The sequence below is a fragment of the Mesocricetus auratus genome, unplaced genomic scaffold (genome assembly GCF_017639785.1).
Source record: "Mesocricetus auratus isolate SY011 unplaced genomic scaffold, BCM_Maur_2.0 Super-Scaffold_100010, whole genome shotgun sequence".
Lineage (NCBI taxonomy): Eukaryota > Metazoa > Chordata > Mammalia > Rodentia > Cricetidae > Mesocricetus > Mesocricetus auratus.
Window position 1 is genome coordinate 28,465,907 of NW_024429194.1, and position 18,833 is coordinate 28,484,739.

Consider the following 18,833-nt stretch of genomic DNA (forward strand, 5'->3'; position numbering starts at 1 on the left):
TGACTCTCTGTGTTTCTCCTTCCCAGAGTTCTCCTGGACTCCTAGTCCCACCTATCTAGATTCCTATTGGCCAGCAGTGCTTTATTGACAAATGCACAGGACTTCCCCCAACAGACCAACAGTTTGCAATGACCAAACAATGCACACATTTGCTGAATGAACTTTGAGAGCCAGACAAATTCATTTGAATTTGTCTCTCTGTCATGAGCAGGTGGGGGCTTCTAAGTTAAGAAACACATCTTCTCCTGTCTCTCTGATCTATTAAGTGAGGAAACCTGTCAAGTGCTGATTAAGATGATGTGCACAGTGCCTAATAGCAAAATGTCTGACAAGCATTGGCAGTGGGAGAAAGGTAAAGATGGAAGGAAGGGATATAAAGGAGAATAAGGGAGGGACAGAGAGAGAGTCTGTTACTATTAGCCAGTAAATTTGGTGAGTAGCTCATCTTAGGGTCAGTTAAACCTATGGCCCATTGTGAACAGTGTGTGTAATGCATATAAGTATACATATTTAGCATGGTTCAAATAGCTACCCATAGGAAGAAAAGTTGAGTGAATCCTGGATCTACGCATCTGTGTCCCACGAACATTTCCAAATCAGTTCTGTAGCAGAAGCATCTCACCCATCTCAGCGTATGCACAGACATGTCTGCTTGTCTGCATTTTGTGAAAACATTGAAAATCCTTTCCCAAGCTTTTTGAAATCACAGTACATATAGTTATGTATGGTCGCCCTCCTGTGTCATGACATGCAGAAAGGTTTTACTTCTAGCTAACTGCAGCTTAGTACCGACTGATCACTTTCCTTCCCCTTTCCTTCTGTCTCCACAGCCCCTACTCTCAACCTCCATGAGATCAGCTTTGTGTTTAAAGCCTCCTTGGCTCTGCACTCACTCCACCAGCCTCCCACTCCTACCTTTGTCCCCGTCTCATTTGCTTTGTCCTTGGTTGCCAGTTTGTGCGTGGGCACTTCTCTGAAACAAACAAAGCTACTGAGTTGAGAGAAATCAGAACTAGAGAATCCTAGAACAGATAAGGTCCCCTGTACATCTGAAGTCCCCTGCCTCAGACATCTGAATAGGCTCCTGGTCCAAATGGTTTCATTTCAAGCGAAGTTGTCGAGGATTCAGACAGGGAACAGAAAGACCCACATCAGTCCCAGTCAAGGAGCCTCAGTTCTTGGAGTTGTGGTCCTTTTCCATCCTGCTCCCTTACTTTTCTTGCTCCCCTGTAGATCGACATTGGACTACACCCTATTTCCATCTAATTCTATGGAAGCTGTGCTCTTACTTTCTTCTTGGCAGACCTGTGTGATAATGTCTGTCTGTCTTATCCTTGGTTACAAAGAAAGTCTCATAGGTGCCTCAAATTTTTTTTCCACTGGTGCAAGAAGACATGGTCTCCTTGTAATCCTTATAGACAGCTACTTAATTCTCAATGTTGTATCTCAATATTGTGTATATTAAAATCCAGTTTGACATAGTGAAATCTCTACTGCAAACCCATGATAATTACAATAAGCTATATGGTATGTTTGGAAAATATTTTATGTCCATAAGTAGTATAAATCAGTAGTACAGTCAGTAGAGTATCTGGACCAAAGTATTAGGACTTGGCTTCATGTCTTCAGTACCCATATACAATTCTAGGCCTAGTGGAGTGTATCCGTAATCCTAAAACTAGGGGTGATGCCAGGCAGACAGAAACCCGAGGATCCTTGAAATTCACTGACGTGCTAGTGTAGCCTAGTTAGTGAGTTCCAGATTCAGTAGACCCTGTCTCAAAAGAAACAGTGGAGAACAATAATCCTCAAATACACATCTGGCCTCCATAAACAAATGCACACCTGTATACATATGCACACAATGCACAAATAGTAATTAGATAAACACTTCAGATTTATTTTATACTATTTGGGTAAGAATCTGAGTGATCAGAGAAGCAGCCAAGAAGCTAGCTACCAGTAACCTCTTCTCTTTCTCCTTCCTCCATCCAAAAGGCCAAGAATCTTCCTAAACCCCTCCCTACTCCTGTGTTTCTCTATATGTCATTGACCCTCTAAAATCTCTATGGCTAATTTTGGTCAACTACTAGCTACCTCCACCCTCTGATTCAAAGTAAGCTTTATTGTCAGTCTCAGGAGTGTGAGGGTGTGAATAAAATACCCCACAACATCAGTTATCACATAATTCATTAGCTTCATTTTCAACACAATTCTCAATGATCTTTTATTAACATTCTTTAAAACTCAGAATAATCGTGGCAAAGTTTTGAGATAAAGTTGAAAAGCCAGCTATAGGCTGTGTCGACAAGGCGGTAGCACTAGAGGAGCAGAAGAAATAGTTCAGTTGCTAAAGCAGAATAAGGAAAGAAAGAGACTAAACCATGACAGGGCTACATACAAAGAAAAATACCCTTCATGACGGTGAACCATCAAATGATGGGCAAGATGACAAGGTACACTAAAGAACATCTGCTCTGATTCAACAATGATACATTTGGTTCCCTTGTGATGAGGTGAAACAAATAACTGTGGTAAACAGTTCCTCCTCCAGGAGTCTGGAGAGTTCCATGACATTGGAGGATGTCTGATGGCTATGAAGGCCAGCACTCTTATCTACCTTGAAGTGGCTACCATGGCTACCTCTGTGCCTGCCTGTGATCATGAGAACATTTTGCCAGCACAGATGACTTTAATGACAAGTTTTACAACTGTCTTTTTTGTTTGTTTCAGGCTTGTAAATTCTACAGTTCCCAGTGGTATGTAGTAAACTACAAATATGAACAGTATTCTGGAGACATTCGACAGTTACCCCGGTAAGAATGTGTCATCTGTTTATTATAAAGACTGTGTGGGCTTTTTTGCATATGTTAAAAAATCGCTACTTTGCAAGCTCCAACATTGTTTATGAACACAAGTGTGTTTATTTTGTGTCAAGGTACATTTTACAAAATTTATGAGTCAATATACAGAACATTTTGATCGACAACATAATAGTTCTGTTGTTATAATAAGAGTTTGGAATGAGACTCTGTCTTCCCTAATTTGATGCTTCATTGCAATTTGAGCATTTGCTCATCCTTGAATCATTCATCGATGGGCTGCCTTTTCAATGGTGGCACTGGGAAAGGCCAACATGGTTCAGAGGACTTCTGACCAAATCCCACACAGAATTGGTACCCACCACTTGCTTTATGTACTCTTGCTGTGGGATGTCAAAAAGCATGCAAATGGATTCTACAGAAGGGCATATATCTAAAAAGACAAAAACAGAAACTCAATGCCTAAATTGCCCCTGACACTTTGGACCAAAAAACCTTTAGGAAGGTCACTCTGTTCACTTCTCCTCAAGCATCACTCCAGAGTCTCGGCTTCTCACCTAAACTACAATGTTTATTTATTGTTTCCCCTACTGAAATAAAGTCCTTCAAAGAGCAGGAAATTTCCTTGTTGAATCCTCTTCAGGATAGTACTATGGAAAATTAATTTAATGCTCAACATTCCAAAATGGGGATGGAGTTACTGAAAATAGAAAAATAAAATAAACTGCTTTAAACTAGTAACTCTCAACTCATTGGTTCATCAAATAAACATCATACAAAGACACAAATACTTCAGGAAAAAACAACAAAAGATTATCAATAGTTCAGTGTCTACTTATACTCACCTCAAATGATGCACACTGGGTCAAGTTTGGTTTTTTGTTTGTTTTTATTTTTGTTTTGTCCATGCCACAAAATTCAGCTCTGCTTTGCAATATTTTCTGTCCCCAGGAAAATCTTTCCAAACTAGGATACTTGCAAGTAAGTGCTGTCTCACTTCCTGAGGCAGACTCTGTAAGGGGGGTTTTTGAATGGCTCTTAGAAGGGACTGAGTCTTAAGGGACTGAAGCTACCAGTGCTGTGATCTCAGGAAAAAGCCTCTGGGAGTGGGGTACGGTGGGAGGAGACAAAGGCAAAGGTCCTGAGACCAAAGTTGAGATGATCACTTGAGCAGAATGAGAGGCTGGGAAGCTGGAAGAGCGTAGCAAAAAGAATCCAAGGGCCTTGTGAACACTAGAAGAGAGATTGGATTTTATCCTCACTATGAGAGAAGTCTTGAGAAATGTCCACAAGGGTGTAATGTCTTTTAGAAATCACTTGGCCTACATTTGGAGGAGTGACATAGAAGAGAAAGGAGAGGAGGAAGTTTTTTTTTCTTCAGATGTTGTCTTACTGTGAAGAGCAAGCTAATGCTTCACCAAAACAGGAAGTCTGTTTTCAAAGAAAGCCCTGTGCCTTAACTCCTACAGATTTCTAAGCATTTTGTAAAACTCGGGACTACTTAATGATAATCTCTTGTAACTTCTCTTGGGAAAGTCCTGTCACACCCTGGGGTATCTTAAGTAATGATGACATTCAAGATGTCTGGGTGTTAGTCACACACTTCCTGTAGGTGCGAGTGAAAATCAAATTGTTTTCTGCCATCTGCTCTCCCTCTTTCTAAGAACAACTCTGAGGATCAGTCATAACTTGGAAGCTATAGCCATGCTTGAAAAACCAGGTGTTAAAAAAACAGGACTGAGGCAGCCACATTCAACTCCCATTATTTTTTGCATGTTGTCTGTACAGTGCCCATGTATGTTTGTGTGTGTGTTAGTGCACCTGAAGCTGGCGTTGGGAGTTGCCTTGATTGATCTTTATCTCACTCATAGCAAGATCTCTCAGTTGATCTAGAGTTTGTCAATGTGGCTAGTCTCCCTAGACATCTTGTTCTTGGGATCTCCCTAATGTCTTCGTTCTTAACTCTGAAGTTGTGGGTGGGCTACCATGCCCACCCAGCATTTCCAAGGATGCTGGGGATCCAAATTTTAATATTTATGCTTGTGTAACAATTGCTCTGCCTGGTCAGTGATCTCCTCTGGCCCTTCCCCTTTGAGTAAAAATTTTTCTACTCTCTTAGATACATGGAGCACTTCAAGTAACTTTAACTACCAAATATTATCTGATATTATTGTCATGATGTCATAAAGGAAGCAAACAGTATCTCAGGCTCACAGAGTTGTCCCTCTATTAAAGGATACCGAGGGCATGTCAACCAAGGAGAGATTCTGGGCGTGGTTATTGAGTTAGGTTTTTCATGTGTGTAGACACATCTCCAACATGGTAAGAGAAAATGACTGAAATATATTGAGAATTCCATTCATGTTGCCTAAATATATGGAAGCAGATATTAAGAACAGGAAAGTTTGCCACAAAGTAGGAAATTTTAACTTACTTTCATTATATTCACATAAAATACATTCTATCATAAAAAATAAGTTCTAGAGTAGAATCCCGTAGTATATGCCCCAGAATAATGAATACTTCAACATTGCATAGTAGAATTATTTTTTAATGATTTTTGCAAAGCTAGGAACTGCTCCCTAAAGACTGCATGTTTAGGTCAGTACTGGAAACAGATTAATTTACTTAGGCCTTGTGAGGCTGTTAAAAGTAAATCATTTTCCTACCTCCTGGATTAGAAGAACTCTCCTATGTCTGCTACCAATTTAAGCTGATCATTTCTTTTTTATAAGTTGCTAAAACTGCAAAACAAAATTTTAAAATATGAAATTATGGAAAAAGTAAAAAAAAAAACGAAGAAGTGACATATATTCTTTAAATTTGATGGCATACTAAGTTTAACTCTTAAGAACCTGCGTGTTTTCAAGTATGTGTTCTAAAAGGCAAACTAGAGAGAGCCATTATTTTTACCAGAATGTAAAGCCTCAGCCTTCACAGAGTCAACACTGAACTTGGAGTTCCTGAAAGATTCAAATGACATAAAAATGTATGCTGACACTGATTTCATTAGAACATTGATAAAATACAGAGATTCACAACATAAAACAAAGCCAAAAAGTTTTACCACAGTTGATCTGAGCAAGAATATTTCCCAAGGGCATTTGTTGGCAGAAGATCAAATCAAGATGACCAGCTCACCTGGGCTAACCAAGGACAAAAATGATTTCTATTTTTAAAAAGAAGCTGAACAAGGTAGTGTATACTGAACACTCAAGAGGTGGGGACAGAAGAATTAGGATCTCAAAATTATTTTTGTCTATATAGCATATTCAAGGCCAATCCAGGTTACTATAAGCCTGTCTCAAATATAACAGAAAAAAATTTAAATAGTTTAAAAAATATTTGCTCATTGTTGATAGTATGTTGGAATATATTAAGTGTGGTACATACATTCTCTCATGTTAACCATATAGAACTAGAACTGTTGTTGCATTTTACATGGGAAATGTGAACACTAAGTTCATAAATAATAACTGAAGGGGCACTCAAGTATTGCCACGATCCTTCTTGGGACAATAAAAGGAAGAGAAAAATAAGATTCCCTGTAAATAATTACGCACACTGTATTCAAACTTAAGATATGAAGTCCCTGGCCAGTCTTTTATCTTGAGATTCCAAAGGTCCTTAGAGACTGCCCAATGTTCCTTCAGGTTGAATTTTTGAAGGCAATTAACAGAGATACAATCTTTTTTTTTCTTTTTGTATTAATTCAATTGTTTCATTTCTTTTACATCCTGTCTACAGTTTCCCCTCCCTCCTCTCCTCCCTTTTCCTTCCCCTTGTCTCCCCTCTCTCACCACCCCACCCCATCCACTCCTCTTCTGCCTCTGTTCAGAAAGGAGCAGGTGTCCCATGGGTGTCAACAAAGCATTGCATATCAAGTTGAGGCAGGACTAAGCTCCTCCATTTGTATTAAGACTGGGAGAGGCAACCCAATATAGGGAACAGGTTCCCAAGAGCCAGCTCAAACATTAGGGACAGGCCCTAGGAGTCCCCAAAATAGACCAAATTACATAACTGTCACACATATATAGCAGACCTAGGTCAGTCCCAGACAGGCTCCCTGGCTGTTGGTCCAGAATCTATGAGCTCCTGTGAGCCCAGGTTAGTTGTTTCTGTGGGTACCCTTGTGGTAAACTTGACCATCCTGGCTCCTACAGTCCATTTAGCAAAATAATAGTAATACTATCTCCTCTAAGGTCTATACCCTATGTAGCCACAAGTTATCAACAATGATGTCCAGTACAGGCTTTGTCATTAGGAACAGCCCTTAAATTCAATTTAAAAAGTGGTTGAACAATCCCACAACTGTCACATCACTGTTGCACCAATGGACGTGTCTTGTAAGACTTGTCCAGATCGTTTCCATTGTTCGTGGTATCCTCCAGAACCTGATGGTTAAGTCTTAGTGCTGAAGATTCCACATATTACAGTCAAAAACATGGAGAAACAAGTTTATTCTGACATGGAAGCATCATCCTCGCTTCCTAGCACTCCTAACACTGGAAGGTGCTATGTATGCTACCAGATGAAAAAAGCAATCATCAACCTTGCCAAGTCATGAACCCTGTGACTTATTGTAATGACTGGTCTGGCAGTATATGGTCACTGGCACATAATGGCAAGAACATTATGGGATTAACCAAACACTTTCTGGCTGGACTTGAGGTTCATATACTTTTTTTCTTCACTGTAATATGGAGATTGCATTATATGTTCCTATCATGTGCAAAATGATGCTTTGAAATAGAGTGGCATTGTGGAATAGTCGAGTCTAGCTGATTAAGAAATGAATCACTTCGCATCATCATCATCATATTTGTGGTGATAGCTCTTAATAGAACTCCCTCTGCAGATTACAAAAGCATGTGTGTGATCAGTTAACATGGAACTTTCTTTCGCTTTCCCTTTACTGCCATAGCATCAGTTTCAAAACCCCGTAACGCGCATATTTCAGACAACACACTTCAAGCAATTGCTCCAAAATGGGCCATTTGAAATTGCCCATGAAACTCAGAAGACATGTCACCTCTCATGAGAGGGAGAAAAGAAAATAGTTGTTTTCGAAGACTTTATCTTGTCAATCAAATAAAAATGTGGAAAGAGTTGTTTCTTGTTCAAGGAGTATCATATGCTATTATGGAGAAAAGGAATGGTGTGGGAAGAATTTCCCAATGGTCCTAAGGCAATACTATAAAGACTTCTTGCTATGCCTTCCCTGGAAGGTGAACATGACCATAGGGAGGAGAACAAGTTAACAGCATTCTGACAATTAGCATAGATGAGGTGGAATATCCCTGAGGCTCTGCAAAGAAAAACAAAGATTTTTTTCAAATGGCTATATTCTTCCTGATATGTCTTCTGTGATGACTTGAAGTCATCTTAGCTGATAAAATAAATTCAAGCTACATCCTCCAGCCCCATCTCCTGTGTGTTTTTATAAGTGACCCTTGGGGTCTTTATTTTTATCACTATAAAACAGCAAGATTAGACAAGTCTGGATCCCGGTATTGTGTGAGAAAGTCTGATCATACACACATGTGACTAGGCAAAGAACAATATCCCGCGCATATTTAAGCTTGAGTACAAAACTTCGGTCTGTGCTTTTAAACATCTTCTAACTTGTCAATATGCCATGGGTGGGGAATGTTGCATTATATGTTATCGTTTTTCTATTTGAAATAACTTGGGTATATGTAACTATATAAGTCATTCGTATCTATTAACAGCTATGTTTTGAATACCTAGTATGTTCCAGACTTGAAGAGGAGATAACCTCCCCTGTGGGGTGGGGAGCAGGGCGGGTGCGCCAGCAGGTGCATTCTTCTCTGTATGAACATGTAGACTCAGTGAGGTTAACATCAAGTGTGTTACTCTATCATTTTCAGCCTTATTTTTTGAGACAGGTTCCCTCAGTGAATCTGGCAGTTAACCCCTAGGAATTTCCTGTCTCCCACCCTACCCCTACCGATTCCATTCACACAGAACACCTCTGGCTTTGACATGGGTGCAGGGAATTGGAATTCAGGTCCTCAGGCTTGCATAGCAAGCACTTTCCCCACTGGACCATCTCCTGGCCCAAGGGGACAGCCTTGAGATGCCACTTTCGACTACAGCTTCCCTTCCCACGTCTGACTGTTGAGAAAGACAATAATCGCCACTTGCAAGTACTGATGGCAGGTCTTGAGATTTTACCAAGGTCACAAGCAAGCAAAAAGTAGGGAAGAAAATTGGAACAAAAACACAGAAGATTCCACATTGCATCCTTAACACTGAATCCCAAGTCCTGTGTTCATCACAGGAGCTATCATGACCCAGTGACGGAAAATGGTCAGGGGCAGGCAAAGGTGATGGATATAAACATTTTCTAGTTTTGACAAGCTTTTAAGAAATAGACAATGCTTAACAATGAACAGGGTTTTCTTCCGTGCTACAACTTCCCATGGTCCACTGGGAAGTAGGCAATGGGGGTGTCCTTTAGAGCGAGGATGAAAGAGCACTTTACATCCATTAGGGAGTATCCTGTGAGAATGCAGAGAAGGAACTGGAGTGTAAGAAGCCTTTAGTCCTCTCCCTTTCTCTCAGGAGCACTGCTAGCTCAGGAACGGGTTTGTGATGGGACCAACAGATTCTCCTCTGGTCTTCTTTTCTCACAGTCAGATTCAGATTCCACAGGATGGGTCATCTCAAAACATTATCTGAAATGTCTGCATATGAAACATTATGCCTTAAAGGGGCGAGGGGCTGGCTCTCGAAGAAAGCCTAAACTTTGAATGGAGAGTCTGGCTTCTTCCTGTCATTCATCATGACACAAACTTGTGCCAAGGGAGACTTACTTCAGACATAAAGCCAGGTGTGCTGGCTGGCTCCTCTGGGGAGACCAATCATGCCACAGCTCAAACTGCAGAGATGCCAGAGGGTGCGCGCCATATGTACAGACACAGTAGCTCCATTTGTATGGCCTTCTGAGTGTCTGCCACAGGAGCATGACACAACCTGAGGGCCAAAACACAGGCTGTCTCTCAGGAACCAAGTCGTTCCATGCCTGAAGCTGCTTAGGCAGCCATCCTGCAGCTTTGTCCATGTCACGTACAGGTGACCCAGAAAAGCCAACACAGGTGTCTTCACTTACTATTCTGCTTCAGAATGCAGGGGAGGGAAGACAGAACCCTCTGTCCATCCTCCTTGCTCTCCTTCAATACAAGAAGATATGTAAAAATTTATGTCTATAATGACTCCACGATTTAAAATATGTACTTAGTAGAGATAAGTAAGATACAATGATGTAAGGGGAGTTAACTTCCTGGAGAAAAAGAACCCCAGGATTTTTAAGGTTATAAAGCATAAAAGGGTTGAATCCATGTTAGTGGAGTCATTGTGATCTTGGGAACAGAAAAAAAAAAGATATCAAATGACTAACCGGACTTTTTTTCCCGTTTTGAAATATCAGAGCAGAACACAAGCCAGAGAAACTTCCTTCACACTCTTTTGAGGTTGACCATGAAGATGCTGATAAGGATGAAGTAAGTGATTGTTTTGTGTCACAGGTTTAAAAGCCCTGGGCCAATTAGTTCCCTGCCTGCAATGGTTTCTTTGCAATCTGTTTTCCATGAGCAGGAGGGGCTGGTTGTGTTGGGGGCTTTTAGGCAAAAATGAATCATGCTTGTCTTGACACTGAATATGATTACTGCAGATGAGTCAAAGAGGAAAAGGAGTCCTGTTTTTAAGTGCCACGTGTCTAAAAACAGGGCTCCACAAGCATGGCTGCAATGCTAATGATGGCTTTCCTCGCAGGACACAACATCCCACTCATCTTCCAAGGGCGGTGGGGGAGCTGGAGGTACTGGTGTGTTCAAGTCTGGCTGGCTTTACAAGGGGAATTTTAACAGCACTGTGAACAACACTGTCACTGTTCGGGTAAGGACACATCCAAACTCATCCCTGCTCTGTCCCCTTTCTTCCTATCCCTTCTTGGGTCACAGCATGGAGAGGAGCCATTAGCATGATGTTTATGCTTCCTATAATATTTTATTTATGCACAAGTCAGGCTCCACTCTAGAGCGGTGCCCTGCTGAAGACCTTTGAAGACTTATCACTGTGCTGGGTAACTGAATAATAAAATTCAAATTCCCTCCTTCTGTCTTTTATTCAGTCATTCAAAAAGCGTTACTTCCAGCTGACTCAGTTGCCAGACAACTCCTACATTATGAACTTTTACAAAGATGAAAAGATATCCAAAGAACCCAAAGGCTGCATCTTTTTGGATTCCTGCACAGGCGTGGTACAGGTGAGTGCAATCCCTCTTCCCCATGGCAGCTTTTTTTCTTGTTGCATGGTGCATGCACCAAATATCTACAATATATCTGTATAAGTCAAAGAAAAGTGCTGCGTGTATTCATTGACTTTATTACATGGTTATAAAGAGAAAAGCATTTGTGAAGTACATATTTTAAGCCATGTGACTGATGTGTCTCCCCCAGGAATTTCATTAATTCAGTGTTTTTTCTAGGCTGTAGATAAGGGTCTTTTTCTTCTTTTTCTTGAAATAAACATCTCAGACTTGCTTATTCCTCAGGACTTAGTATTCACTAGTCCTTCCCAGTCTTTTTTCCATCGATCTTTTAGTCTCCTTTCTGTTTATTTCTTTGTAATTATTTTGTCTCTTTTCAAAACGCCTGCTCACGTATCACTCAAGCTCTTACCTTAGGTTTCTCATCCATAAAACTGAGGTAAATGTGCAGGCTTTGGAAGCATCTGGTTGCCCTATTATAGTTCACAGTTTTGGAAAAAAGACATTCAATTGTAGAAAAATGGCCTAGTAAATTGTGATTTGCCTTCCTTAAACTGACCCCTAACTATGTCAATGCATGCTTATCTTTATTCACTAACTCACCCATTCATCCAGTACCTTACTGAGTGCCTGTCTTATGCTTGGAATTGTGTTGAAGCATGGGAGAGTCACTTTCCTGTAAATGTCAGAGACTGGCATCAGACCAATGTGTTCTCCATAACATCAGAGCAACAGGCTCCCTGTGACATCAGAGAGACATTATCACTGTAACATCCGAGGGACATAATCATTGTGACATCAAAACACATGACCACTGTGGCATCAGAGTGACATCCTCACTGTTACATCAGAGGGAGATGATCACTGTGACATCACAGCAACATGTTCACTGTGACATCAGAACATGAGCACTGTGACATCAGAGCATGTTCACTGTGACAGTAGAACATTCTCATTGTGGCATCAGAGCAAGACTTGCTGTTACTCAGCATCCCTAGAGGACAAATGGAGATGTGAATGACAGTACTGGGAGGTTCTAGGGATGCAGAAGAGTGGTAACTCTCCTAGCTCCAAACATCCCAAACTGATCTTCACATCTGAGATCTTCCTCTGAGGTGTCAGAACAGAGGATAGACAGATAAAGATAGACCTGAATCTTTAGGATTCCTCAAGATGGATTTTTATATGTGTCTTTTTATTATTATTGGTTTTTCGAGATAGGGTTTCTCTGTGTAGCTCTGGCTGTCCTGGAACTCGCTGCTCTGTAGGCTAGACTGGCCTTGAACTCATAGAGATCCGCCTGCCTCTGCCTCCTGAGTGCTGGGATTAAAGGTGTGTGTCACCACCACCCGGCTATTTATGTATCTTCTAAAGAGTTCATCAATTCTTTAAATAGCCGTGAACTTATCAAGACCTTTCCCAAGTCCTTTCCTTTTTCAAAGCAGGGGCCTCCAGTTAACTGAGGTCAGTCTCTTTGGGGGACGTTAGTCCCAGTTCTTACATCACAGCTCTTTCTGGCTTACACATTTTTATACCTAGCAAGGAGAGTGCAAGAGAAATCATGTGAATTTTAACCATTAGTCTAGTAAGATCTCAAGCACATTTTGTGCCTGAAGATGAATCACACATAGACAAAAGCACAGAACAAATGAATAACCAGGATGAGTCAGATCTGTTTTGTCAAGGATCCTTGCCAGTTTTTCTTGAATTAAAAAAAAAAAAGAACAAAGTCTTTGTCTCAGTAAATGCTACCTAACTTCTGGGATTCTTTGGGAGTTCAAGTTTATAAAAATCCTTTAGTGAACACAGCATTTTAGTTTGCCTCATTTGGAATCATTATTCCAAGAATAATTATTGGAATTGTGAGACACACACTACAAGGGTGACCTCAAGGAGAGGGAAATGCCAATTAGTTTTCAGAAGCATTTACTGATGTTTATGAATGCCAGGTTCTCAAGTTTTGGTAACAAGCATACAAACAGCAAGAACAACAAACTAACAATGTTTCTTTTTTTCTTTTTCATTTCTTAAAAACTGTCAACAAAGAGCATTAGATCAGTATTATTGGTCAATCTGGAGCAGATCCTACCACTTTTGCTGACCCAGGTTTATCCTGGAACTAGAGAATATTTTTGTGTGGGTTATCCAATATTGACCCTTCAGGGTTTTTTTTTCAGTCAGTCATTTGTTTAATCCAGCTTATCCATCTATTCATCCCTACATTTCAGGTTTTTCCACTATAGAAGAAAACAAATGGACCAAGAATTCCATTTATCTGAGGTCTCATCTCAATAGTGCTAATAGTTAAAAACTTATCACAGTGATTCAAGTTGGTGGTGGCGTGGCACCTGCCAACACATGGATATGGAATCTTTAAAAAACGTCCTCATGTGTTTGACTAAAGGCTGGAATTTTTCTGCAGGTTAAGACAACCCATTTCATGAGTGAACTAAGGCTGAGTATAAGATTCAGGGGTACCTTAAACAGTAGAAAATGGTGTATACATGCCCATCTAAATGTAGTCACATGGGAGGAGTATAATTTTGGAAGAAAATGGATCTAAAGCCATATATGGCTCACTCACTTCCCAATAACAAGTTCTGGCTCTGAATAGTTTTGTTTCCCATTATAGTAACAACCAGAAAGGTATTTAAAACCTTATCAGTTTAATAAAGTTTTTGCAATAGTTGATGGAGTATGCATTACTATTGTCCTGTTTACCAGAATGAAACCAAGAGATAATGTGGCTTTTGCAAGCCATAGAATTAATAAGTAGCAAAATTAGATACAAGGTGGAGGATGTCTATGGAATACTGTGCTTACAACACATAAAATGAGCATACCCACTTATATACTCCATCCTATATAAGCCATGTGGTCAGAGAAATTCACAGTGATATGCTCATGCACAGTTTAAAGCAGTGAGATTTAGGATTTCTCTCATCAAGTATATACATACCTAGAAAGTGTGCACAGTTCATTGGAAAAACCAGATAGAGAAAGAGCTGTGGTTTCTGTCTTGAAAGAGGTTCCAGCCTATGGGGAGAATAAATAGAAAAATAAGTGGAATATATAAGGCATTAAGTCTTCACAATGTATGCAGTGATGAAATAATATTTATCACTGCACAATGCCCCATTATAACAGCAATGATCTATTATTTCACAGTATATTCTATTCACACATATGTCTGCCTATTTGTTTACTGACACCCAATTAGGAGGTAAATTTAGGAGTTTGGGGAGATAACTCAGTATATGATTGCTGAAAAAAATTGAGGAGGTCCTGAGTTAAGATTCCCAGAAACCCATGGAAAAGTCAGATGAAGCTGCACAGATCAGTAATCCTGAGTCTGCAACGTAGAAATAGGCAGATCCTTGAAGTTCATTGACCAGCCAGCCTGAGTGGAGAATTTCCAAATTCAGTTAGAGACCCTAACTCAAAAACTAAAGTGAAGAACAATGGAAGACACTGACATTAACCTTTGGCCTCTACACATAAGCACATAAGTGCACGTGCACTATCACACACAAACATGTGCATAACACACATGCAGAAGGAAGGAAGGAAGGAAGGGAGGGAGGGAAGGAGGGAGGGAGGAAGGAAAGCAGAGTGCAAGTTTAGTGAGAAAAAGCACTTTGCCTGAATATTTGCTAATGCTGTGTAATTAACACAAAGAAAGTACTTGGTAGCCTTCTGTTTCCTGAATTAACAGATACAAGATGAGATGGATGGGTGCCACCAGCATCACGAGACTGGGTGGGATGTCTTGTGATTGATCATTCTCTTTTGCTTCCTATAAAATTCTATAAACAATTCGAGTAGCAGAGCAGGCATAATGGATCACTTAGTTTGGGTAAGCTCCCTCTTTAACACTGAGTCATCCATTGATATTTGTATGTTCCTTAAGGTCTAAATAATTGGATCGTTTCCAGGTGAAGAGAATAATGTGCTACAGGCTGTCTGTCACCACCCACCAAGCATGTTACATAGCCATAGACCATGCTGCGTTCCCTGCCATTCATGAAGCCATGTCCTCTTAACTAGGCAAAGCCTTGTATCAACCACAGAGGACAGAGTAAAGGAGGAAACTGAGTATAGAAATTGTCATTACCTCTTGCTTACTGTTTCAATGACAATTGCATGCCAGGATTATTCAAGTACCTTATTGATTTCCCACGTTTGTTTTTCCTTTTTGTCTGCTCTGTGTGTGGTTATCTTTGGCAATGCAGATAGTGATATCAGAAAGTGTCCCCAGCATAGGCATTCCTCCAGCATTGTCACTTGCCTCCCCAGAAACTGCTATACACTGCAGATAGCTCTGTCTCTCGGAAACACAAGCACAATGACCATTTCACTTAGAAGTATACTGTTTTGTGAAACAAAAGCTTGTTACACTTCGATGAAATTTTTAAAAGATACATATTTTAAATAATGCTTTTGAATTATTAAAACATTGGCACCTATATTCAACTCATCCTAAGTTCGGAATGCAATTTAGAAAATCAAGTCTTACTTCTAAAACTGAGTTTCAACGCAAACTGTGGGTGGACCCACTTTTAATTCTGACCCAGAAGAAGCATGTGGTGTAGTTTTACTGAAAGACCATGTTACTCCCAGTCAGTAGCTTCCACAGTATTGAATTTCAAAACTAAGATTTGTTTGCATTGTGCTATATTCAGAGCTTGACAGCATCCAAGTTATGACCCACACTCTGGACATCCCTAGTTTTTTCCTGGGTGTCCAGTTATATTTCTCTTGTCCTGTGAAGCAATCAGAATCTTAATAAAGAAACTTCTTTCCAACCCCATCCCATTGTCTTTGCCTGTAGAGCCTCTGTTTCATGAGTGTCTCGGGCAGTGTTACAGACCACAGTTGACCAGAAGGGCACCGTGGGGGTGGATGGAGGGAGTCTGCCCACTCCTCCCAAGGAGAGCATCTAGGGCTTTGCATTCTTAAGCTCCCTAGATGTTCACTTTGCATACTAAGTTTGAGGCTGCTGTCTTTCTGTTTGTGTTCTCATCATGTTTAAATTGCTTTCAAAATGCAAATCTTAGCAATTACCTTGTTTTGCCCAAATAATTCTATTCTGTGTTCTTACAGAGTGTAGTATCTCTTTTCAAAACATCTATACAAAGTTTAAGTATGCTTATTTTCCAATTTAATTTTTCTAGGGCTAGGTGTTTAACATTTATCTCCCCCATTCTGCAAGCCCAGAGACCAAGTAGAGCTTTGCCCACAACAAAGTATCAGCATAGCAGACCCCTCTCTTGTGGCAGTAAACCATCACTGCACTAAATGACAAAGGTAAAATGTTAAGCTTCTACACATGGGACTTGCAAAAATGTTGGAGAGCCAGACCTGTGAGCCATTACAAAACAAATAACCCTAGGCCATGATATAGAAGGAAAAGCAATGAGGTCCTTGGAAGACTTGACGAGAGAGCATTTGGTCATGCTTAGAACCACAGTAAACCTTATTGCTAGCTCTTCCTTCTTCATGACCTGGAATTTAGATCATCTCAAGGCATATGTGTTGCCTCACTGTGTAATCTCTTGCACATAGAAAAGGTGTGACTCCCTGTATCATGAATGCCCTTTAAGTATGTGATGTGACAGTGGTCACGCAGACCAGCTCAGTAGGTAGGTGATAGCGGGATCACAGGTAAGGAGTGTAGCAGGACCCTTCCCCATGCCTTTTTGCTGTGGTTAGAATCCTATGCTATTACTCAGAATTTACATTTCTCATCTCTGGTTGGAATATGAAACTCACAACTGCTCTTGTGTGTTCCCCCTTTCTCCTTAGCCCCTCCTTGTACAGATTTCAGGTTATACACCACTTTCTGGGGGAAGGACTTCCGTGACTGCCCAATATAAAGAACCATTCAGCACATCAGCCCATGTCTTAACTCTATTCACCACAAAATGTTCTATTTTTCCACTATTTGTTTGGCCACTCCTTCAATCACATAATCATTCACAATTTCTTCGCTAAAATACCAGTTTGAAGAGTTGTCTCACTTAGTTTCCTTTGTAAATTATGACTGTTTTGACCCTGTGTGAAATGTTATAAGATCTGGGATTCAGCAAAACTATCCAAACCCTCACAAAAGTAAGGTTAAAGAATATTTATATTTGGCGAGGCAGATTAAAAAGAATGAAGTATATGCTTCCAATTTATTTTGCATACTTCAGAAAGCAAGAGCCTTTGTCTCCATGTCTAGGCAGGGAAAATTAATAATCTCCAGTGGAGATTTGACTGTTCACTGTGTCTGGAGAACATCTGGATGGGGCTCATTTTTACAAGAATGATGTTACAGGGGTAATTCCTGGGAACTATGGCAAGGCTGCCTTGGTTGGTCACCAAATACAGTGTAGAGATGTGAAATTAAAGAAGAATGAGGAGGTGGGTTTGGGTGTCATTGTGTATGGACGATATTTGGAGCCTGTAGACAATGAGAGTGAAAACAATTTAAAGCAGAGTCAGGAGTTTTGTTTGAAGATATGGCAAGAGGGAAGGGCCAGCAAGGAAATATGCAAAGGTGGAAAGAAAATCAGGGAGAGTGTAGGTCCAGGATATCAGGGGTTTAATAAAGTGATAGCTGGTGCGTTAACTATGCTAAAAGGTCAAGGAAGATTCAAAGAAAGAAATGTTCCCTGGGTACTAAGACAACATACATGCAGCCCGTTAGTACTTTGGTGATGTCTCTAAAACGTGATGGGGTCAGAAAAGTTACTAATATGTCACAGATCGAATTTAGGTGACAAAGTAAAAACGGAGCCTCAAAGTTGTTATCTGAAGAAGGCTATAATATATTCACATGTAGGCCTAAAGATGAAAGTTTCAAGCCAAATGCTGTCCAATCAGCTAAAAGAGGAATAAAATATTTTTAGTATGAAACATTCTGACAACTAAACCAAATGGCTGGACTCCTCTAAAGCTCTGTCATGTTTTGTAAGGTTTTCTTTTGGTCCCCCACCTGGATGGAAAGATTTTGGAATCCCAAGACCACATAAATGTCTCTCTGCCTCATGGTTTATTGTTTTGTTCTTTCTTTTCATACCACAGAATAACAGGCTGAGGAAATATGCCTTTGAGTTGAAAATGAACGACCTGACCTATTTTGTGCTGGCAGCTGAAACCGAGTCTGATATGGACGAGTGGATCCACACACTCAACCGCATCCTGCAGATCAGTCCGGAGGGAGCACTCCAGGGAAGGAAGAGTGCAGAGCTTGCCGAGCTGGGGCTGGGTGAGAGCTCAGGAAATTATCTCTTTGCTCTGGCCAAGTGTGATTTGCATGCTTAGTTCACTGGATGTTAGTAGCTGTCTTCCATCTTTGAGCTACATGTTCTAAGACATTCACCCCAGATCTTTGCTTTTACCAAATCATTACAGTTGCCACTTATTCATACAATTGTGGGTTGACTGGAAGGGACTTGAAGCTATATCACCCAACAGAGAGTGTTGGAACTCATGACCTAATAACACCAAAATTATATACATCTCTGATGGGAAGATCTTATAGAAGGTGCATTTTGGATTTGGGCTTTCCATTACATTTGATAAGTACAACATATTTTTCTGTAAGAACAACATGTTTTACTTCCTCTTAGTTACAAGGCATCTTTTTTCGTTAATGCTATTTTCACAGTCTTGAGCTCAGCTAGTAAATGAAAGTTCCAACATTGTGTGTCATGGTGTTTTCATAGGACCAA

The 18,833-nt window shown here is 40.4% G+C and overlaps 1 protein-coding gene across 15 annotated transcripts in view; it reads left to right on the forward strand.

Moving 5' to 3' along the window:
- Dock10 (dedicator of cytokinesis 10) overlaps positions 1-18,833 on the forward strand; it is a 186,217-nt gene that overhangs the window by 75,362 nt on the left and 92,022 nt on the right. For all 15 annotated transcript variants that reach the window (XR_005879873.1, XR_005879874.1, XM_013122369.3 and 12 more), the window contains exons 4-8: positions 2,734-2,816; positions 10,276-10,348; positions 10,620-10,742; positions 10,978-11,112; positions 18,184-18,367. Coding sequence is in view for 13 of the 15 variants with exons in the window: in XM_013122369.3 (XP_012977823.2) it covers positions 2,734-2,816; positions 10,276-10,348; positions 10,620-10,742; positions 10,978-11,112; positions 18,184-18,367 (598 nt within the window). In the remaining 2 variants the exon portion in view is untranslated. The remainder of the gene's footprint in view (positions 1-2,733; positions 2,817-10,275; positions 10,349-10,619; positions 10,743-10,977; positions 11,113-18,183; positions 18,368-18,833) is intronic.